This window comes from Meriones unguiculatus, chromosome 3 (genome assembly GCF_030254825.1).
Source record: "Meriones unguiculatus strain TT.TT164.6M chromosome 3, Bangor_MerUng_6.1, whole genome shotgun sequence".
Lineage (NCBI taxonomy): Eukaryota > Metazoa > Chordata > Mammalia > Rodentia > Muridae > Meriones > Meriones unguiculatus.
The window spans coordinates 99479108-99502688 of NC_083351.1; the positions used below are offsets into that span (position 1 = coordinate 99479108).

The 23581-nt window shown below is 46.6% G+C and overlaps 1 protein-coding gene across 6 annotated transcripts in view; it reads left to right on the plus strand.

Annotated features, from left to right (window-relative positions):
• Ankrd33b (ankyrin repeat domain 33B) overlaps positions 1-22346 on the plus strand; it is a 77713-nt gene extending 55367 nt beyond the window's left edge. For 2 of the 6 annotated variants that reach the window (XM_021651749.2, XM_060380396.1), the window contains 2 exons: positions 4839-4979; positions 15137-22346. In XM_021651749.2, coding sequence (XP_021507424.1) covers positions 4839-4979; positions 15137-15969 — 974 coding nt within the window. In that variant the 3' untranslated portion in view covers positions 15970-22346. Of the gene's footprint in view, positions 1-3139; positions 3228-4838; positions 4980-15136 lie in introns of those variants that run through there. The other 4 variants (XM_060380395.1, XR_009590830.1, XR_002476952.2 and 1 more) reach the window with 4 other exon arrangements.
• The last annotated feature ends 1235 nt before the right edge of the window (positions 22347-23581 follow it).

Below are 23581 nucleotides of genomic sequence, written 5' to 3' on the forward strand. Positions count from 1 at the left end.
ATGAAATAAATAATACAAGAACAGTCCTCAACAGCTGAGCCATCTCCCTAGCCTGAGAAAGACGAGAGCCTTGAGCATACATGTGCCAGCTAGCTACTGCTGGGTGATTCCCTGCCCGAGCAGAGTTGAGTTGCAGACATCATCACTTCTCACAGTCCTTGGATAGGCTGGAGGTCTTTATTTTATGGGTCACATCTATGGTTAAACTGGGGACCCTGTTCTTGGACACTTTAGTGCAGATGTTTTACTAGCATTTCTTGTCATGCTCATTTTGGGAGCAATGAGCCAGCTGGGGCATGATCTGCTTTGGGGGGAAGAGAGTTGAGGCTCCAGTATAAGAGTTTGCATTAGTACATTTGGGTTTCTGTTGGCCTCCTACCTGCAAATGTCCCACAAGGCAGAGTTCCTTGCAACCATGGTTGCGTATAGGAACCATGGTGTCACACAGCAAGGAGCAGGGTGAAGAATGGTGAGCCTAGCCATTCAGGTGATCTGGAGGAACTGTGTCTGCCAGGAGAGTGAGAGTGACGAGCAGAGGCAGATGATAGGTAAATATTCCAGGAAAGTGGCACAGAAGGCTCTCAAGCCCAGGGGATGTAGGATGACAGGTTGGCATCTTTAGTTATTACCTTATCACAGTTGTCTCTGTCTCCACTGTTTCTGCTGCAGAGCTGGGAAGTTGCCATCTTTGATTAGCCTTTGATAAGCTGAGATGGCTTAGTTGTTAAGATGTCTGCTGTGCAATCGTGAGGGACAGAGTTCAGATCCTCAGAAGGCATGTAAGTGCTGAGAAGGTGTGGTGATCCACCCCTGCTCAAAAGGCAGAGAATGGGGCCTCTGGAGCAATCAGCTAGTGGTATCAGTGAGCTCTAGATCAACTGAGAGATCCTGTCTTTGGAAATAAGGTGGAGACTGATTGAGGAAGACTTCCAATGTCAACTTTGGGTTCCTTCATGTATGCCCACACATGCACATATCTGTATATCCATCCCACCATCCCACCATCCCACCGTAAACATATTCACATGTGCACATATACTACATGTGCACAAATACACATGAGAAAAGAAATGTGTTATTATTGCAGTGCTGGGCAGTTGGAAACTTCATCGGGGACAGGGTCACCTGGGTTTTTTCAGTAGGAGAGAGGCAGCAGAGACTGCCTGTGACTGTGGAGGTGTCTGGGAGGGGGGATGTGGGGAAACCGAGTGTTTCCTTCCTGTGATTCAGGGCCCTGTGAGGTGAGAAATGTTATCTCCTGGCAGAGCAGTTTGCTATGAGGCAGGCGATCGAACAGTTAATAGCTTGGGGCTCCAGAGCTGGCTTGTCTGTAAAGTGCTTGCCACAGGAGCATGAGGACCTGAGGCCAGATCCACACAACCCACGGGGAAAAAAGCTGAGCATGTCTGCCACCCCAGTTCTGGGAACATGGAGAGGGGAGGTTTGTTGGCCAGCCAGGCTAGATAGATGGACAGGTGCCAGGTTCTGGGCATGCACACACATGCACACATGCACCTGAACACACACACACACATACACACACACACACACACACACACCAGACCACCTACATGAATTACTTCCCAAACTTCTTGAATGAAGTAAATTGCCTTCATTCAATTCACCAACTTGTTTTCTTCTTATTCTTTTCAATAAAAAATAAACCACATTGTTTTACATAAGGGAATGTTTTGAGTTATGCATGCCTCATGGCTATGATTTAGAATTAGTACCCCAATAAGCTGCAACACTGGTCCACAAGAAATTAAAAGGGAGGGCTAAAGACAATCAGAAGCAAAAAAGACTCAGTATACCCAAATTATACTACCGAGTTAGATTAGTGAAAACAGAGTGGTATTAGCACAAAGACAAGCATGTAGATAGACTCAAGAACCCAGATTTAAGGGTACACAACTACAGCCACGTGACCGAAGATAAATCCTGGAGAAAAGACAACCACTCCAGCAAGTGCTGCTGGGAAAACTAGACATCCAAACACAGAGGAAAGAAACTAGACCTTTCTCTCTCACTGCACAAAAAAACCAACTCCAAACGAATCAAAAACCCCAAGGTAAAGCCTGCAGCTGCTAAAAGGGAAGGCAGAGAGTGCACTGGAGCATGCAGACTCAGAGAAGGATATCTAAGTGGGAATCCAACGACTCAGGAAATGAGGCCAACAATTGAAGATGAGACCATGCAAAACTCAACTGCAAAAGGAACTGTCAAGCAAGCGAAGAAGCGCCCTACAAAATGAGAACAAAACCTTTGCCGGCGATACATCAAGCAGAGGGTTAATACTTAGCGTCTTGTGTGCTGGCACATGCGTGACCCAGAGCTTGGGTATGGAAGTCAGGGGACAACTCAGATCATGAGACTTAGGAGCAAGTGCCTCTATACTCTGAACCTTCTGGCCTGTCCCAGTGTGCCCCATAGTTACCAGCTATAAAACAGACATCAAATGTTCTTCAAATGTCAATGTGTTGAGGAAACCTTTAGGAGGTAGAGCCTCCTGGGAGGAAATTAGGTCATTAGGGACACGTTTTAAAAATGAGTAACAGTATCTCAGCCCCTTTTGCTTACTGACTGCTATTACATGAGCAGCCTCCTTGTCATATGCTCCCACCATGCTGTACTGTGCAGCTACAGGCCAAATACAACAGGCCTGGGTGACTGTGGGCTGGGACCTTTGAAACTGTGTTTCTGTGTCTCCAGGCTCCTTGTGGATGTAACACTTCCCCAGTCTGTCTTTGTGTTTGATGATTTTAATAGATCTGCATACACAATCTGGTGTGTTGTAGGATGTCTGTTATTTGAGCTGTGCCAGGTACCTGCCAGGTGATTGGGTTACAGAGTTCTTTGGGGCAACAGAGGGCACAGTGCTACCTCATCATCCTCAGAGGGCTGTGCTGCAAACACAACTTTGGTCACCTGGCTCGGTAGTGGTGGCCAGGTTCTCCACTGCCTTCTCCCATGTTTTATATGCGGTGGAGAGAAGTCTCCCGGCTCAGCCTTCACGTCAGGAGCAAGGAGTTGCTTTCTGCCTGGCGACAGTAGAGTTGTTGCCTGTTGGAGATCTTCAGTTTCTATGTGTGGTTTGCTTTTTCAGTTGTTTGGTTTTGTATGCTTGTTTGTTTTTCAGGCAGGGTCCCAAGTATTCCAGACCTGTTATGTAGCTAAGATGACCTTGAACTTCTGCCTCAGCCTCCCATGCTGAGGGTGAGATATAGGTGAGACCAGAATTTTTCTATTTGTCTTTTTTGCTGGGAACGTTCTGCACACTTACTCTGCTGTGCCTTTTGTAATTGTGCGTCGATATTATCTCCCCGTTTTACAGACACAGAAAAACTGGCCCCCTTCTCAAGATGGCCTCAGATTTTGAGGGGCAGGTCTGGGAATTGGACTCTAGTATTTTTTTGAGCAAGCTGCCTTAAATATAGTGGTGACCTCGTGGTTATGTTGGGTACCGCCTGTGCCCTTTACTTGGGCAGGGTAAGGCTCACTGCAGCATCTCTGTGGTGAGCCTGCTTTTAAGATGGAACCATCTCCTGCAATGTGTAAGTTGGGTTAGACTCAAACCAGGTTTGAATATCTGCGTACCCTTACACTAAAAAGATTATCTGTTTGCTATAAATAAACACCACACACACACACAGAGCCATCCTTGAATGGGCAGAGAGAAGGAAACAGAACATCTATAAAGCACATTGCCCATTATATAGATGCTTTGTGTAAAGCATGTTGAGGTTAGGAAATCCACCATGGGGAGGCTATATCCTGACTGCAGGCAGGAACCTTTATGATCTGAGAGTCACTCCTGCATTCCTGGGCTTTTCCGGGAGGGAGAACAGCAGCTCTACCATGCAGACTGCTGCGTTCAGTAGAGATTAAAGGTGGGGCTGATGCTTCTGACACTGCGAATGTGAACTGGTCTTAAAAGTCAGAGCAAGTGGAGACGAGGGTAGAGTGTGTGCTGTGCATTGTGAGTGACAGGCAGTGTCACCATTTTAAAGGAAAGATGGAAACAGATCACAACTGGCTTCCCTGAGACCCAGTCTAAAGCTGACTGGTGTGGCAAGTGTTCAGGCAGAGCACAAGCTAACTTTAGATCAGAGGTCTTCTGCTACCCCGCCGGCTTTAGAGCTGTTGAGCTATCACGGCCTCCTGACCCCCAGCTTCGTCCTGACCCCCTCACATGAAAGAGGCCAAGTGGTCAGTGACTGCAGATGGAGCCTGGAGCCCAGCCTGGTCTTGTCAGCTCCGGAACACTCAGCAAGACACTGACCCACCTTAAGAATTAGAACTCTAGTTTAATGTGGCTTGTTTATTTTTAACTTATAGGTTGGTGACAGGTCAATCCCAAGAATTGAATTTGGAGAGTGTAGACAGAAGCCTGGAGTTTATAATGTCCTTCATGGGGGTTCATAGGCGTTTCAACCTGGATATCTGTGTCACTTGGGCGTGGTTGAAGCCACTCCATGTATTGGGGGGATTTAATACTGTGCTCACCCAGTGGAAAGATGGGGGAGGGCCACAAAGGCCAAAGACAGGCACGCCCTCCCCCTTAGCTTCTCCTTCTATTCTGGAACCCACTCTTCCGAGGCAGATTCTCAGAGACGGCCATGGCGGCGAGCTACCCTGTGTGGCTGGAGCAGTGTCTACAGCATTCCTCTGCTCCCCACGTCCAGGAGAACTGTGCTGGAATTTAAAGAGTACACACACAGGGGACAGCCAGCACGGGTTAATGCTGAGCAGGGTCTTGTCTCTCTCTCTCTCTGCTGCATGGGAGTGATCACCTTTGTGGCTATGTGAACCTACATCGATGCATCATTCTCTTTCAGGGCATGCCACCATCACCAACTACTTGCTGAATTATTTTCCCGGTCTGGACCTAGAAAAAAGGAATATCTTTGGCTTCACTGCCCTGATGAAAGCGGCCATGCAGGGCAGAACGGAATGTGTGCGAGCCCTGATGCTGGCAGGTAAGTCCACCTGTCCTGTGCATCTCTAGGCCCCAGATATGCCAAGGGCTCCTTTAAAGGATGCATCTTAAACAGACCCATGCCTCTCACAGAAACAGTGGCAGTAAAGAATAGATTTTTAAAAAAAAATTTTTTTACAAGCCCCAAACAAGCTGGCGTGTATAGCTTAGTCTATAGAATGCTCTTCTAGCATACACAGAGCCCTGGGACTCAATTCTAACACAACACAAAACCGGGCATGGTGATGCATGCCCATAATCCAAGCACTCAAGATGCAGAGGCCGTAGGGTAAGGCGGTCAAAGCCATCCTCAGCTGCATAGCAAGACTAAGGCCCGCCTGGGATCCATGAGATCTGTGTACGTTCAAGGTGTGTGTGTGTGAATGTGGGGGTAGGGAGGACTCAAAGTAAGTGACTTTCAGGGCTAGCCTGGCACGGCACTGGACATTCCCTGAACCCCCGTTTCTACCTGATGGCATGTTCCCTCACCCCTGTCTGTCTTACCGTCAGCTCTTGCTGTGCTCAGATTTGTCTTTTAAGAGTGTGTATGCTGGGGGCTGGCGACTATCTCAGTGGATAGAGTTGTCCCACATGCCTGAGGCCTAGAATTGGGACTCCTAGGACCCACATAAGTGCTCAGTGTGCATGGCAGCCCATCTGTAACTCCTCATGTGGAGCATGAGGACAGTAAGGGTCTCAGAAACAACCTGGCTGGGTAGGCTGGCTGAATGAAGTATGAGGCTCAAGGATGATTGCAGACAACAGCTCTGGGCTGCTTATGTGCATATATACCTGAGCACATGTGTACAAAAATATGCATTGTCTATTCTGGCCTGTCTGTGTCCTAAGGACCGAAGTGTTGAAGGTGACCCAGGTGATGGGGTCAGGGACTGAGCTGGGCTGCTCCTGGTAGGGTCTCTTTGGGGATAGCCTTAGGCTGAGGCTGGATCAACGGATATGCACTTGCTCTGTATGTCCTCCACCTGTAGAAATGCTTCCATGTTCAGGATGAGAACTCTCTCCCTCCTCCCTGAGGATGAATATGATACATCCTGTGGATATGTTTGATGGCACTTCCACGTGAAAGTCCTTGTGACTGATCTTAGTTCCTTTTCTGTCTTGACACTGTAATGATCGGCACCCGGGTATCCCAAGCAGTTTCTTCAAGAATTAATTGAGAAAACAAATGTAAAGTGCCCAATACAGTGGGTGCAGAGTTAACCTAACACCTCGGGGGTGTTGCTGTTTTTTAACATGGTTGTTTTAAATTATCTTTGTTCTTGGCACTGGGTGTACCTGAACCTGAGGAGCGGTGCCTATTAACAGTATCTGTGTGCTGTTCTCTGTTTTAGAGTCTGGGCAGCACCACATCAAGGCACCAGTAGTTTTGATATCTGGTGAAGAGTCAAGCTTCCTTCTGTCTTCACATAGCAGAGCAAGGAGCCTCCCTTAAGATTCTTAAATGGGCACTGATCCCATTTGTGGGGACCTTGCTCTCAGGACAGAGCATGTCCTAACAGTCCCAGTTCTTACTACCATCACAGTGGGTACAACATTCCAGCATATGAGTTCTTGAGGACACAAGGTCAGACCACTGGGCTCGTGCCATCCTAGTTACCCGAGGTGGGTACCCTAGTACCCATATGGTGGGAAAGAACTGATTCCTCCTGCAAGTTGTACATGCAAGCTGTGGCCTGTGTGCATAGGTGTGTATACACACAGCCAACAAACATATACATGTTAAAGTGTATTTTGAAATTGACCCCACTAATTGTGCCTTTAATTGAAGTGCATTTGCTTTTTAAAGGCTAGATATCAGTTTTAGCAGAGGTAAGGCCCTCCTGTTCCATTCCAATGAGAAATGATTATTTCTAATTAAATGCTGATTATTTGAGGCTATTGTGTTGGGTGAAAGCTTCGTCCATTTTTTACTGTGTCAAGACCTAGTTATAACTGAATGCAGATCTTTAAGGATTTATGTTCTTCAACCCAAAAGTTAGGGTGTCAATCACATTGGGTGCATTTTCCCCAGCTAATTAATTTGAATTATCAACGTCACATGGAGTTGTGGGCAGAGTTTGTTCACATGACGACAGGGTGGCTTGGAGGAAGCTGTCAGTACTCGCTGGTTATGATCAGCTTTCATTGTTGATACATTTGCATGATCAGGGGTTATTTATGAATGAATGAAAAACAGAGTGTACATGCTTCTCTTTGAAAATCATCCTTGTGATGAGATGTTCGTGCTAATGAGCACATAACTTCTTAACAGTCGTGACATGGGCACATGCTCAGTCCTTGTTGAGTCATCCTGCCATTGTCAGGCATTAGCTGCATCTATGGCTTCCACTCAGCAGATGGCTGGAGCACCCTCCAGTTGGGACACCCCAAAAGGCCTGCAGATATTGCCAGATGACTTCTAGGAATGTGGTTGTGTCCCACCAAGAGAAGCATATACAGCTAAAGTGGGATAGGATTTTAAAAAAAGAGAGCAAGAGACCTGCCTGTTCTCAGATACAACCCTCCTTCCCTCCTCTGCCGCAGACCACACTGGCATGGCAACTCCTTCGGGGTGCATGCGAGCTCCCCAAGAAGCGTTGGGTGGAACGCTTAACCTCTAGAATATCCTTTCTTACTAGCTTACAAGTCTTCTCCAGAAACTGAGCTTCATTTTCCTTTTAGAGTAGATGTGTGTATTTTAAAAGAAACCAGTGTGCGACTGAATGGCCTCCCCTGATTTGTTAGACAGCAGCAAGGATGCCTGTTGAGACATTTTAAAGGTTCACCCCGTAATTTGATTCTTATTTTCATTAAATACAGCAGTGTTAAGAAAGTGGAGGTACTCATCGGTACAAGCTGCCTGTGCTTTTCTTTAAATTGGCCCCTCAGCATAGAGTGTATTCATGGATGGCGGAGGACAGTGATTCAACAGCAGACCGCAGAATGGTCATCAGAGGATTATTAAAAAAGCAAAAGGCACATGCACTACTACATAGTAATGGTATGCATCGCATTCCGATTTTTTTTGTTTGCTTGTTTTAGAATGTAGGAGTCTTCAGTTCCTGGGTGCTTTTAACATCAGATTTTTGTTGCTGACTTGTAATTTTATTACATCCAGTTGGATCCACTTCACCTAGAAATGATGAATGATTGAATTGGCTGACCCCCTAAACCCTTTATATTTCCCACAGTCTGTAACACACAGGCACATGTCAGCACTTATCTGCATTGTCAGATAGAATAAAATAATGTTAGAATTATCGGAACTCTGAATTTAATGACAAATGCAGCCGATTCTGCAGGCCGACCTGGTGGCTGTTTAGATCAGGTTTCCTGATAATGTCAGCCATTCTGATAAGAATGGAAAGGGGCACGTGGTACCTTGTCAACGGGTGGAATATTCACTGTGGAATATTAATGCACCACAGTGACAGGTCTATTTCCTTAGGTGGCTGTGAGGAGCTGTGTAAAGATAGGATTTTTTTTTTTCCGTGAGGTTGCCAGGTTCCAGACTTGCTCAACTGAGTTCACTTTATTTCTGAAGTGTGATGTAATTGCTGCAGCCTATGGGAGGGAGAGAATGGAGCTGAAGCCTAGGGTCCTCCTGTAGTTCTCAGGAACAAAGTGGATTGGAAGGGAGGCGAGCGTGTACTGCAGACAGTACTCCTGTGTGTTTGCTCTCATCTTAGACAAGCCCTCATGACCTGCTTCTCAAAGAGCAGATGATTTGTGTCAATGCAGAAGCTGCTTTCAGTTTATATGGGAGGTAGGAGTTTCCTGTTGAAGTTATGAGCCAGAAGGATGCTGACAACAAGCAGGCACTCCACACTGAGGGTACTCGAGTTTTTATAGAATGTGACCTTAGAGAGCAGCACAGCAGAGGAGGTGAGTGACTATGTTTGTGGACCACTGGGCTGCAGCCCAGCCTCTGAGAGACATAGACACTCCAGCAAGGCCAGCTGAAGGCCTAGGTAAGCTGTGATGTCCCAGGACTGCCAGGTTGCCACCACAGAGTCTCATAGGAGGAGTGTCACCCTGCTGTGCTGGAGCCTGGCCCCTGCAGCACAACTGGCACTACTTTCAGGGCCTAAGTTGTAGGTGAGAGTAGGCACAGTGGTGATGGCATCAAGGATTGGTCTGCAGTGGCAGGAGGGAGGCCTCAGTTGGGTTTTGTAAGATAGACAACATGGAGGGTAGCTACTTGGACAAAAGAGAGAAAGGAAGTGAGATGTTTCTGTTTCCCACTCATAAGCCCTCTGAGCCTGGGCCTGGTCTTCATGCCCCCTAAAAGAAAGTGTCCCTGAGACAGAGTGGTCCACCTGTTCTCTCTAGCACTTGCTTGTAATGGTTTCTGTTTCCAGTAACAAAAATCCCATCCTGGTGATGACTTAAAGAAGACAGACATCTATTTCTCACACCTTATTAGAAGCCATGACAGATCCTACCCAGAGCTGGCTTTGATTCTGTTACATCACGGACCCTGATGATGATGATGATGATGATTGTCCACCAGTTCCTCTTAGCCTGTTGACTTATCCTCCCCGCTCTGTATGTATGTGTGTATGTATGTATGTGCTCATACATTTGTGGAAGCTAAAGGTTGATGTTGGGTGTCCTCTAATTGCTCTCCTGTGGAGCTTTGCTGGGTTAGGTTAAAGTCTGCTGTCTCCGGATATCCATTTGCTTGTGCTCAGTCTATGATAGTTGACTCCCTTTTCTCATCCAGGTTCTAAAAGTCTCCCCTGATCTGGGTGACTTTTTTCCCCCAGATTTTGTAAGGAGTGTCACACAGCCCTCAGGACAGATTACAGGCTGGACTCTTTCTTGATAAGAAAACTGGTCCAACAAGCATCTGGCAATGCCTAGAAATACCTTTATCAGCGACCTTCAGTTGTACTTGGAGATTCCCCCACCTATAGGATAATTAAGTACCGTGTTCTCCTTTTTTTTTTTAAGTTTTTTTCTTTTTTAAAAATTAAAAAAATATTTTAATTATAGTTTTTAAATTTATTTTTAATTATAGTTTATTCACTTTGTATCCCAACTGTAGCCCCCTCCCTCATCCCCTCCCAATCCCACTCTCCCTCCATCCCTCTTTTCCTCCCATGCCCTTCCTCCAGTCCACTGATAGGGGAAATCCTTCTCTCCTTCCATCTGACCGTAGTCTATCAAGTCTCATCAGGACTGGCTGCATTGTCTTTCTCTGTTATCTTCCACAGGGTGAGGTGATCAAAGAGCCAGCCACTGAGTTCATGTCAGAGACAGTCCCTGTTCCCCTTACTATGGAGAGACTGAACTGCTATGGGCTACATCTGTGCAGGAGTTCTAGGTTATCTTCATGAATCGTCCTAGGTTGGAATATCAGTCTCAGAAAACACCCCTAGGTCCAAATTTTTTTATTCTGTTGCTCTCCTTGTGGAGCTCCTGTCCCCTCCAGGTCTTTCTATCTCCCCCTTCTGCCCAAAGTTTGGCTATGAGTCTCAGCATCTGCTTTGATACCCTGCAGGGTAGAGTCTTTCAGAGTCCCTCTGTTTGCAGGCAAATGGTGGATCTAGAAAAGATCATCTAGAGTGAGGTATCCCAGAAATAGAAACACACACATGGTATATACTCAATTATAAGTGGATAGTAGACTTATAATATAGAATAAACATACAAAAATTTGTATACCTAAAGAAGCAAATCAAGGAGGACCCTGGTAAGATGCTCAATCCTCATTTAGAAAGGCAAATGAGATGGACATCGGAAGAGGGAGAAAACAGGGAACAGGACAGGAGCCTACCACAGAGGGACTCTGTGTTCTCCTTCTAGGACAATGTGACTGCAGGGAAAATGAGGGACTGTACCACTACATGTAAATCAAGTATCACTGACCCACCTACGCTGTTGAATCAAACACATTCACCCAATAAATTCTTCCTACTGCCCAAAGATTATAAAACCCTCAATTTAAATAAATGTGCTGGGGTGCGTACATGCTGGCTGGTTTCGTGCAGCATGATACTGTCAACCTTCCACCCTGGCCATCTGAGATTCATCATTTATTCCCCACTGGGCCTTCTCTCACTGAGCCTACCCTCTAACCCACTGGGCCTGGGCCTTGCTGGGCCTGGGGCTTACCAGGCCTGTGTCTTGGCTGCAAGCCCAACAGGCATGGGCTTTTGCCTGCACCTCTGCTGTGCTCAGCACAGCAGCTTAATTAAGAGCTCTAACACTTTGGTATTACAAAGGCTTTGTAACATCCAAGATTCCATTGTTACCTGCGATCTCATTCTAAGAGAACTAAACTGTAACACTCTGTGGAAAACCTTTTCCACACCCCAGTCTGGCACACACAGCCCTTACCCCAAAGGGTTCTAGCTGTTCCTGAGAGAAACAGAACCCCATTATCTACCCAGGAGCCGGGTGCCAGGTCACCACTGATATCCAGGCCCCTGCTGAACTGAGAACACTGTGTTTTTTTGAGACAGGGCTTCTTGCTGACCCTGGAGCTTTCTCACTCAGCTAGAGTGTCTGACCAGCGAACTCAGTATCCTCCGGTCTCTGTCTGCCAGCACTGATATTTCAAGTCACTCCACCATGCCCAGTGCCTGCCTTTATGTATGGGCGGGGACTCCAAACTTAGGTCCTCATGATCACCTGGCAAACACTTTACCCCGGCACCATCTTCCCAGCCCCACTGGACACCTCTTGCTTCTGGGGGGATCACCAGGCCTCTGAGCCTGTGATCTGTAGGAGTCAACAGCAGCAGGAGGCAAAACAACTCACTAGGGGTCACTGACCCAAACTGGTGGCCTGCCTGGATAGACGGGTGGCTGGCTGGCTGAGAACAGGGCCATAGTCCTCAGGTTAGACCAGTGATTCTGAGATGGAGCATGTTGTCTCCTAGGTGATATTTGACATTGCCAAAGAAGAGTTTGGCTCTCACAAGTGGGTTACTACTGGCATCTTTCAGAGACCAGGGATATTCTTAAAATTTCCACGGTGCACAGGTTAGCCTTATAAGAAAGGATTAAATAAATAAATAATGAAGAATTAATAAGAAAGAATAAGAAAAAATTAATAAAGTATTGGCCCCAAATTCCAACATTTTCAACACTGAGCAACCCTAGGTTACACCAATCATGCTGTATTGGTTAGAGCTGAGTATAACATTGCCTTGAGTGTAGTAGAGCATTTGTGGCAGCCTGTAGACACAACGGTGCGAATCCAAGTCATGTCTCCAGTTTCGCTCAGTGGGTGACATGTGCTGGCTGGGAGCAAGGAGGCTGGTGATCCACAGTAAGGAGATGGACACAGCAGCGTTGCTGAAGGTCTGCTACTCTTTGAAAGGTATTCGTATAAAGTGTGAATCATCCTTTAGGACGGCAGAGGACTTGCCTGGCATATACAGGGTTCTGAGTTCAGTCTCCAGTACTGCAACGTGTTCTGCCAGCCACATGTCTTAGATTCTGTGTCTGTAGGTTCATCTGGCTCTGATAGAACACACACACACACACACACACACACACACACACACACACACACCACACCACACCACACCACACCATGGACAGACCTTTTTTGTTGCCTTTTCCTAAACACAGTGTAGCAACGGTCGATAGCATTTGCATTGAGTTAGGAATTATGGGTAATCAGGGGATGTTTCAGTGTATCAGTGTAGAGCAGTGCTTCTCAACCTTCTTAATGCTGTGGCACTTTACCACAGTTCCTCATGTTGTGGTGACCCCCAACCATAAAAGTATTTCATTGCTACTTTACAACAATAGTTCTGCTACCGTTATAAATCATAATGTAACTATCTGATATGCAGGATATTTGATATGTGACCCCAAAGGGGTTGTGAACCACTGGTATATAGGGTAATATGCATAGGTTCTATTCAAATGTACCAGTTTATCTGCGGGACCTGGGCCACCTCATAATTTGGTATCCAATGGAGGTCTTGGGGTCAAAAGCTTGTGGAGGCCAGGGGCAGCTGAACTTGTCACTCATAATTTAGTTGCTCCTATCCTTAGCAGCACTTTCTTGAGAAAGTGGGTCACTAACTTGGGGCATGGTGACTTGGGATCCAGGGCTACTGTGATAGAACTGATTTATAGCATTTGTTTTCTGATCATGTTAAAAGGTAGGAGGAAGAGTGCGAAGCTCTGGACACCCGCTCCTTTCATTTTTCATTAGCATTTGAAAAATGTCTCTTTTATGCAGTGTTCATTAAGGTTTTAATTTTGCAGTTTGTTCCCTTTTAAAGTGACATGCAATTAATTAAGGTTTAATGTGTCATCTATTTTTGCAGTGGCGTTTTTACTGCCCCCTTTTAATTTTTGCTAGTTTATAAATTGTGCTCTGGCTAATGAGGTTCTCCTGGATTCCAGTTCCAAATAATTGCCACATTTCTAAGGCAACTATGCTTTAGTGTATCATGGGACTAAGGTGGTTAGCAGGTGAGCTTAGGTGAAGCCACCTTCTGAGCTGAAGGCTGCTGTGAGCCTGTGGGGCAGGGAGGTGTCTGAGCCCCACACTCTTGGTTTGGAACAACTGGTCAGCCACCACACGTCAGGCACGTGGGTCTGTGTGAGATGTGAATGAAGATGCTACTGCTGGCTGGGCCCCTGGGGAGCTCATAGACTCCATAATTGTCCCAGTTCTCTTGCATGCTTTGCCAGCGGAGTATAAAGGGACTTGAATTCCTGTGTGACTTTTAGCTATGTTGGGCTGAGATTGGACCAAGATGAGCTGAACAGCAATTCTGCATCCATTTCTGTAGGCAGAAGCTGAAGTGTGTGCAGGTCTCATCTGAGTTGGTGTTTAAGTCTGCAGTGTGTTTTGGGGAAGGGGACATGGTAGAGGGATTGCCAGGAAGTGACTGGTATAAGGAAGGTTCAGAAGAGAGCATGCAGGCAAGAGCCTCTGCTTCCAGAAACCTGTGCTTGCTCTTAGGGCCTGAAAGTGATTGGATGAGGCTCACCACAATTGGAAAGCAACCCTTTTGGCTTAGACTCAAACCTTTTCAGGCTTGTATTTTAGCTTAGTGTTTGATCAAACCATCAGATACTATGGCCTAGCCGAGCAAATACAAAATTAACAGGCACAATTATGTTGAGTATAGAGGATCAAGGCTGGGGTGCCTGGCTCTCCATCAGTGGCTTTGCAGCCTCAGGTGGCTGCCTTAGCCGCTGGGACCTCCCCTCCCTTTATGTTATCAGGAGCCTTGCTAAATACATACTTCTCACATGCAGGGTGAGATGTTCGGAGAAAACAGCACTAGGAGATATTCGGCCTCCACCCTGAAGTGACCACTGGCTTGTCGAGGCAGTTGTCCAGTCCACATGAGCAGCAGAACATTACCATGTCGACAGAATGAGACCCACCATAGCTATCCACAGAGATGAGATGGCACCAGGCTTTGCCAGTCCCTCTTAGGCCATTCCTCATTGCTAGCGCATTCTTCTCTCATTGTTCAGTGATTATGGGGCCCACTAAAAAAATTATTTTTTTAAAAATTACATTTATTCACTTATTTGTGTGTGTGTATGTTTGTGTGTGTATGTGTATTTGTGTGTATGGATGCATGTGTGTATACGTGTGTGTGTGTGTGGCACAATAGCACATGTACCATGGCACACATGCAGGAGTTATGATCATGCTTGGGTTCCAGGTACCAAATCCAGGTTGTCATTCCTGGTGATAGGCACCGTCACCCACCAAGCCATCTCCCCAGCTTCATGGAGACTTGCTTCTGCAAAACAAACACTGCCATTTTATTACTGAAGTCGGAGTTTTGTTTGCTCAGTTTTTTTCTTTTTCTTTTTCTTTTTGCTTCTTGAGACAGTGTTGCTGTGTGCAGCCTCAGCTGTCCTAGAACTCACTATTTAGCACAGCCTAGCTTCACACTTGAGATTCTCTCACTTCTGCCTCTTAAGTGCCCGAGGTTACAGGCCTGAAACGCCTTGCCTGGTTTTGTGGCAGGTTTTGTTTTGTTTTAATCTAGGAAAGATGAACTATTGAAGAGACATTTGCAAGGCTATGGGTGGTAGGTTGTGAGCATGAGAACTGTGACTGGACTGGGCCTGTTTCCTGTAAGCACTGTCTGGAATCCTGCCATCACTCGTTGCCTGTGGAGGAGTACCGTGCTTCATGTGTGTTTTTCTTTTTCAGGGGCAGACATTCAAGCAAGGGATCCCCGTCGTGGTATGTCACCGCAGGAGTGGGCTGCATACACAGGCCGAGAGGAGGCCATTCGTGTCATGCAGAGGCTGATGGAGCGACCCTGTCCGGAGCAGTTTGGGGACAAATACAAGCTGGAATTGCCGCTTCCCGCGGAGGCGGTGTTGAAGAGGGCAGGTTCCAAAAATTGCTTGCAGAGATTCGCCGCGTTCCTTCGGTCCACTCTGACTTCCCGCTCGGGCCAGAGTCTGGAAGATGGAGGTGTTCTTGATCACATGGTCAAGATGACCACAAGCCTCTACAGCCCCGCTGTTGCTGTCGCCTGTCAGACGGTGTGCCCAGAGAACCCTCCCTGTGTGGGGAAACGACGCTTGGCGGTGCAGGAAATCCTAGCAGCTCGGGGCAACCGGGACTCCCAGGTGCAGGATAGCAACAAGGTAGAGGGTTGTGAGCCGCGGTTCCAGACTTTGGAGACCCCCACAGCCAGCCCCTGCTCTCCCCAGTCGCCTGGGACCTCGAGGTCCACCCCTGCCCCTGTTACACGGAAGACCAGCCTCCTGCCTTTGCAGTTGCTGCCAAGGAGAAGCGTGCGGCCAGGCGTGGTGATCCCCAGAGTTCGCATCAGCAAGGCCCCTGCGCCCACCTTCCAGCCTGAGCGCCCCGCGCCCAAGGGCAGCACTAAGGACAGCACCTACCTGCAGATCCCCAAGTGGCGCTACAAGGAGGCCAAGGAGGAGAAGAGGAAGGCGGAGGAAGCAGAGAGGAAGCGCCAGGCAGAGGCACAGAAAGAAAGGCGGGCGCCACGCTGGAGGAAAAGGACGTGAAAGGGGCATGATGCGCGTGGTACACTTGTGCCTAGTATGGGGAGGCAGCACAGGGATGCAGCTGAGAGGTGGCGAGTGCTGCAGACAGCACCACAGGGAAGGATGCTCCTGACTGCTATGGGGTACATACTGCATCACAGCCGCTGGGCCATTCTTCTTTCCTACATCCACGAAGTGCAGTCCACACTGCTCCCAAGACAGAATTGGAAAAAGTACAGGTGGTTTTGTTTAAAACCAGTTTCCTGAGCAATCCATACACCCACAGGGCAGTTTTACCTAGAAGTCATTCTTAGAGAACCCCAATTAAGAATTTAAAAACCCAATTTATCAAAGGTCATTTTCACATAATTTTGTATTTTGTTATTTATGAAGAACTGCAGCATTTTACAAGTGACAGGCTCCTTGCAATTAAGTCAGTTTTAACACTTGTATTTGGAGACCCTTTGTTTAAAATGCTGTCTTTAGCAATAAAAACTTGTAATGACTGTGTGATTTACACAGAAACTCATGGGATTCTCCCCCTTTGCCATTTGGTTCTGGCCTCTGCCTTCTCGTGTCCCATGGACACACCTGCACACTAGCTTTTCCTATTAACTTGAGTGATGCCAAATGCCTGTTTGTATTTGAGAAAGGCAAATCACTTCTATTCAAAGTGATCAAGCAAGACGAAGTCTTACTTCTTTCCTTCATTTTTAAAACTCTTGTTTCTGCCACCACCACCTCCACCACCATCATCAACCATATCATTGAAACTGATTATGGCACATTGCAGAAATATGTATGTCGCCAGGACCAAAGTCATTTTAAAAAGGGGCTTAGATAGACCATACTCCAGGTGATTTGAGGAAACCGGTTATTTAATGGAGGCAGATTTAACAAATGAGCAGTAGAAACGTGGATATCCTTAAAGATGCCCAGGATGCAGAGGGTAGGAAAGTCAGAATACTGCTCACTTCTGAGAGGCGGGCAGGTGATCGTCAGAGCTGGTGGGACACACTGGATACCAGACAGAGTAGTTTAGGGAAGGTTTTCCTGTAGTGGGCTGCATTCTGATGGTGGCCCACCTTCAACTCCAGAGAGTCCCTTGTGTGTAGACAGCTCCCCTTTGATGAGTGGCTCCGACGTTTGGCTCATCCCCACGCCGACTGATAGAACTACTATGTGGGACTTTGGTAAGGCAGAGATGGGATTTACTCTTTTATCTCCAAAGCACTGAGAAATCCCAACTGGGTCTTAGAGTATCTGCCACACATGCACGTTACTTGGATATTTAATGTGAATACTTGGAAGCTATCCAGTCAGAATATTAGATTGATTGGGAAGCCCTTTGCTGAGGTCTGTCTCACACTGCTGCTGCTGGTGGTTCACTGGCCTGAGCTTATTCCTTCCTAGTTGGTACCTTTGGGCATTAGGTAACAGATCTCTTACCAGCTTTCCCCCAAACTCCATAAAACAGGACCTCAGGCTATTCCCTGGTAGATTTGACACTGGCATCACCGTTCCGTGTTTAAAAATCAAATTTTAATAAGTTTCTCTGTAACCCTAGACAAATACCAAGATGAATGCTGTAGTCTGGGCTCTGCTCTAGAATGACTGGTATTAGCTGGCTGGATTCACTCTTGAGACCTAGGGCTTTGGTTTGGCTACATCTCCTTGGAGGCTGTGAGGACTGCAACCAACCTCAGTTATCTTTTGGGGCCATCTTTCCTGGCTCTCCTGGCATTGTGGCTCTTCCTGCCATATGTATGTAATCTGCTGCACTACCTAGCTAGTCACAAGCCCCACCACCCCAGTCAAGGCACTTCCGAGGTGCTTCCAGTCCACATCCCTCATGCTGGTTGTCCATAGGTATAACATAATCAGTTTTAATCCATCTTCCTGTTGCAGAGGGGGAGCTGTGCGCCATGGCAAGCACCAAGGGTACCACTGTCTTAGTATTGGACTGAGGCTTCTTAGCAGGGCCTGTGGGAAGCCCTCATTTCATTTTTAGGGGCTCTTCCTGGACACCCAGCTTGAACTCCCATAAAAGGCCCCATTTCTGTAGGTTGGCATCAGTGCACTGTCAGATCACATGTCCTGTTTACACTGTGTTAAGGTCACATTGGAAGTGGCACATAACCCTGCCAAGCCTGGGTCCCTGCCGCTGACCTATTAGAGATGTATAGTTTTGTTCCCTGCTAAGCATGGGCATTTTGGCAAGGGGCTAGTTACTTCCTTTGTTTCCTGAGTGTTTGGAAGTGGGATTCTTTCCCTAAGTATGCTAGCCCTCTCCAGGCACCAGGATAATGTTGCTCCTGGCTTCCAAACTGGCAAGGCTGGCTGGCTTCAGGGAATTATTATTACTATTTTTTCAACTTGGATGTGAGGTGGCATCTCTCCCCATTCTGTGGAACTGCCTTTATCTGATGGGCCTTGTGTGTTGAGAAGGTAACCGCCAGATGTGCAGAAGTTTGGGAAAATTCCCCTCCTCCTACTTCCTGGTGAGCTTTAGTTTGCTTCCTAGGAGGAGATATATTAAGCTGTGAGACTCAGGGATCCCAGTGAAGGGAAGGCCGGGCCATACTGTGCTGTAGAGCCTTTTTGGTGGCTCTCCTGAAGTGCGGTCCTAGCTTGTCCAGTGGGAGGCCTGCTCTTCAGCATAGTAGATGAGCCTTCAGGAATTTCCCCAGTCAAGGACAACATTGCCAAGCCTCTTTCCTCATTCAAAGGAAAGGAAGCAGGGGCGATGTCCAAAATGCCATATGGGAGGAGCCTGTGAACAGCACCCACCTACCAATGCTTGTCTGGACCTTCAGGGTCACCTGGTAGTGAAAGTGGGTGGGGGGAAGTGAAGGTGCAGGCATGGAAGTTCACTCCTTGTCAAAAGGAAGGAAACCCCCAACCATTCAAAGCTACTGGCATTCTTGTGAGGGTGATGGAGGCACCTCATTCTTAGGCCATGTCACTAGCTTTATCTCCTTCTAGTTGAGGGGTTTCCTAGAGATGTCAACAGTCCCTGAGGTCTAGAATCAACCCTATGGTCCCCAACATCCAGCAGCATTGTTTAGGAATGATTTTTGTTTGTTGAACAGTTACCTACTCACAAGAGGAGAGGAGGTGAGGCTGATGGATAGCCCCTTTCTTGCCTGTGTCCAGCAAGTATCCCTGTGTCTGCTGTGACACCCATCCCTGGGCATTCTCTTTGCATCACCTTTTTTTCCACTTGTTTCCTTCCCCAGTTGATTAAACTCCTTGCTCATCCTTGCACCAGATGCCTTGAGGTCTAAAACGGTAGAAAAACAAGGCTCTTGAGAAGCCGCTGGTGGTCCCAATGCATTATCAGACTGAGACCTCTAAACTCCGGGAGTGGATGGAGGGCAGGTGCGTGGCCTCCAGACATGTGCTCTGCCTTCTGCTTTTTGGAAGGAAGGCCTGGTCTGCTCTCCTGTCCTGGGAGAGCAGAGGAGCAGGCTCGGGGTCCTGCTTGCACTGTGTTTATTAACTGTAAATAGTGAATTCCAAGCTGACAGGTGTCCTCTCAGGGATTTATACATAAATAGAGTTAGGGGAAAAGCTGAAGTGTATTTGAAATCTTTTTGATGTTTTTGTCGATTAGGATTAAACTGGACAGAAGAAATATTTCTAAGATAGTGTCACTGCTGCTCTCTCTAAGTGAGTTCTGGGGACTTGTCTCTCCGTTGAGATTTATGGGGACTGCGGGGGTGGGAACAGCTCTGGACATGAAGCCACTCAGTTGCTTCTGGGTGTAACTCTTGTGTTAATGGTAACAGCAGAGGTGACCAAACCCCAGATGACCATCCGTAGCTCTCCTCAGAGCTGTTTGCTGCTCCTCCAGTCCTTTCTCCTTAGTTTCAAGAATAAAATGTCTGCAGTCATTCTGCAGGAGCCTACAGGCTCATCAGGGAAAGCTATGTAAATGGCAGCCTTGGGCAGTGTACTGGGCTAAAGGAAGACAGCAGGTGGCAGGAGGGACTTGGTAACTTTGTTTCAGCTCCTGCCAAGCTCCTGGCCACACTGGATACCTCAGAATGAAGTCATAGTGGCAAGGCATTTTCCTCTCAGCTTTGGAGGCTAGTCCTGCATTTCAGGATAGAGAGGATTCATGATCTTGGCTAGAGAATGGGTTTATAGACTCAGAGAGGGTGTGCCAAGCAGTCTCTGCCCATTCCTTCCAGGCTGGCAGCTGGGAGCAGGTCTCTGGAGTAGAGATACTTTATAGGAGAGATGGAGGCTTGTGGGGAGGGGCCCAGCTTCAGTCCTGAAATGATGGAAAGCCTGCCACCCCCAGGAGTCTGGAAGCATCAACAGTTACTCCCCATGCTGCTCAGAGGGACAATGTCTTACTGTAAACTCCCTCCTCCTATGTTGTAAGGAGCCTTTTCTCTTCTACTGTTTGGCAAATTCCAGCAGGCTCCCCAAGTCTCCAGTGCCGGGCACTGTCTGGATTCTGGTTTGTGCTGCCAGCCCTTGGCCCCTTCAAGCTGGGCAACAGTATGGAGGGCAACAGCTTCTAGAGAATGAATAAAGGAACCCTGACTGTGATGGATCCTTAAAAACAAAACAAAATAAAACAAAAACCAAAAAAAAAAAAAACAAAAAAAAACCAAAAAAGGTCACATTTATAACAAAAGGACAGTCAGGACCATTAGAGCGAGCATAGTGTTAACCACAAAAAATGAAAAGCAGTGTCTTAGTCACCCACTGCCAGTTCTGCACATCTATGTAACTGGAGTCAGCTAGTCATTTCTTTGCCCCTGAATTCACATGTCTATTCCCTAACATTTTAGATAAGTGGCTGGAAATTCTCCCGGAGGCTTTATTTATTATTACAGAAACAACAATGCTATCAGGAATGCCACCTGGGTCGGTTCAGCTGGTTTTCAGGTGTTACTTTTGGATGCCAGTGTAACAGATACAGTTGTCATATTCTGCCTGAAGTAAGACTGTGATGAAAGGCGAAGCCCCATTGGCAGCCCTCAGCAGCAGGTTATTAATGGGGACCAGGCATGGTACCCACTTAAATGTGCAAACCAAAGGGCCAGAACTCTGTGCTTGTAAATGTTCTGTCTGCAGTGGGTCACAGTGACCCTCAGGAAATGTCATTGAGACCTGTCCTGTTTTGATGGTGTACATTTCAGACAAGTTGAAAGGCCCGAGGGTGTACCTGGCGTCCCCAGACAGTGTGAAGCCTGATATGGCTAGAGTTTTCTCTACCTAGACTCTTCTACTGGGACACAGTGCTGACCCAGGTGGCGAGGAGCAAATAACGTGGCTATGTCAGGGTCAGCTCTGGCTGTGGTGTGTGACAGTTGTAGGAGGGAGCCAGACCCAAGAAGAGCCTCCTGAGGATGGGGGTAGGCTGGTGGGGCCGGCACAGGTTCACCCTTAGATAGCATCTTACGCCAAGGGCGCACTGGCAGTCCCCAGTCTGCCTCAGTCTTAGCTCTGCTGACCAGTGCTGGCATTCTCTTGGCTGTGATGTGACCCCTCCTGTTGCTTTAGAGGAAAATGTAGATGGAAGAAAAATGAAGCTGGCCATTGCAGGGGAGCAGTGGGCTGTGCTGACCTGACCCTTTATGAACTTTGAGGAGTAATCAGGCACCTAACAACACCAGTTAGAAAGTTCTAGGAACTGGTTCAAAATGTTGCAACTCTAAAAACACCTCTCAGAGAGTGTGAGGGACACTATATCAGGCTGCAGCCATCCTTCCCCTGCATCCCGAAGTGGAATTAGACTGGTGTTAGAACCCAGAGCTCTGGTCAAGTGACTTTCTTGGTTCAATTGATAGTTCTGGAAAGCAATAAGAAGAGAGTCATGCCCAGTGTTGCCTGGGCATGTGAGAATCTTCAGCAGTGGAGGCTGGGCGGGTATGGAATGGAGGCAGGCTTCTGCATGGTCAGTGGTCAGGTCTGCCTCTGGGTTGAGCTCTGTTTTCCGAATGGGAAGCATTTTCCTCTGTCATTTCTAGAATTTCCATAAATCAGTTTCCAGATGTTGTAAAGCTGTTGAATTATGAATACTACTGTAAATTCCAGAGTGTTTTATTTTGAGATGAGAGTTTTGCTACAGTTTATAAAGGATATTTTCCTACGTAGACCTCAGGGCTATCTTGGGACCACTACTAAATGTGGCCCTCCCAGCAGCTTCAATTCTGGTTCATAACCGTTAAGTTAAATGTGATATTATTCAGCAGGAAGAATGTGTCCCTCTTTTAACTTCTGACATATTTTGTTTTAAAGGTCTAGAAAAAAGAGACACTAGAAAAAAACACAATGGTAGAAGAATTAAAAACTAACTGTAAAATAAACGTTCTCATGGCATAAAATTGTGATATTTGAATAAACTTATGTGCATAAATTATTTAAAAACTATGAAACATATGGTACTTTCCTGTCATTTGTTTTGACTGAAGTAGTTTTAAACATTTTATTTCCATGTACTTCCACTTTATCTTTCAAGGGCCTTGAATGTGGTGTTTCTCACGACGGTTCCTCAAATCTACTCATGGTCTACACCTTCCAGGAAGGGGTGCCCCACTTATCTTTACCTGAGTTGCGTGCCATATGTGTTATCATTCAGGGATTTTTTTTTTCACCAATTGAAATGTCCTCGAGTTTTAAAAATAACTTAGAAACATACTTTTACATTTGTTATTTATGTGTGTATACAGATGTGTGTATGTGTGTGTGTGTGTGTGTGTCTCTGTGTGTGACATGCTTGCCACTCATTTATGTGGTGGATTAGGGGACAGCTGTGGAAATTGGTCCTCTGCTTTCACCATGTAGATGCTGGGGATCAAACACATGCCACACTTCGCAGCAAGCGCCTCACTCCCAGAGCCATCTCCCCAGTCTAAAGGCATAGTTCATGTAAACCTCCAACTTGTGATCTTTCTGCCTTTGCCTTTTCAGCATATCCTCTTTGCGTGCACCACCAGAACTGGCTTAAGATATTTTAAAAATATCAGTTTAATGGCCAGGCATCAACAAACACGAGGGTGAACATAAAACTGTACCTTTATCGTAAAGAAAATTTATTCATTTGACTATTGTTTTTCTTCATGTGTGTGAGTGTTTTCTATGTCTGGTGCCCTCAGATCTTCTGGAACGGGTTATTATACCATGGTGGCTGTCAGCTACCATGTGAGTGCTGGGATCAAATGTAGGTACTCCGAAGAGGAGCCAGTGCTCTTAGTAGTTGAGCCATCTTCCCAGCCACATAGCTTTGTTTTTAAAAACTATATGTTATGTATAGTAATGCAACTTACATGGCAGATAACATTATAATAGAATTTGATAAACAGAAAAAAAAAGAAAAGAAAAAAATTCAGGTTACAAGACCCCACCTCTAGAACGAAATTTTAAAAATCACTTTTTTTTTAGCTTTATTTCTTTTTATTTTTTTTATTTTTCTTATTAGTTACATTTTGTTAACTCTGTATCCCAGCTGTATCCCGCTCCCTCATTCCCTCCCCAACCTCACCCTCCCTCCCTCTTCTCCTCCCTTAAAAAATCACTTTTCTAAGTTGGGTCAATGTGACTGGTCATGTCTAATTCCTATTTCACGAATGGTCAATGGAATTAAAGAAAGCCCAACTTCCACAGTTACTGC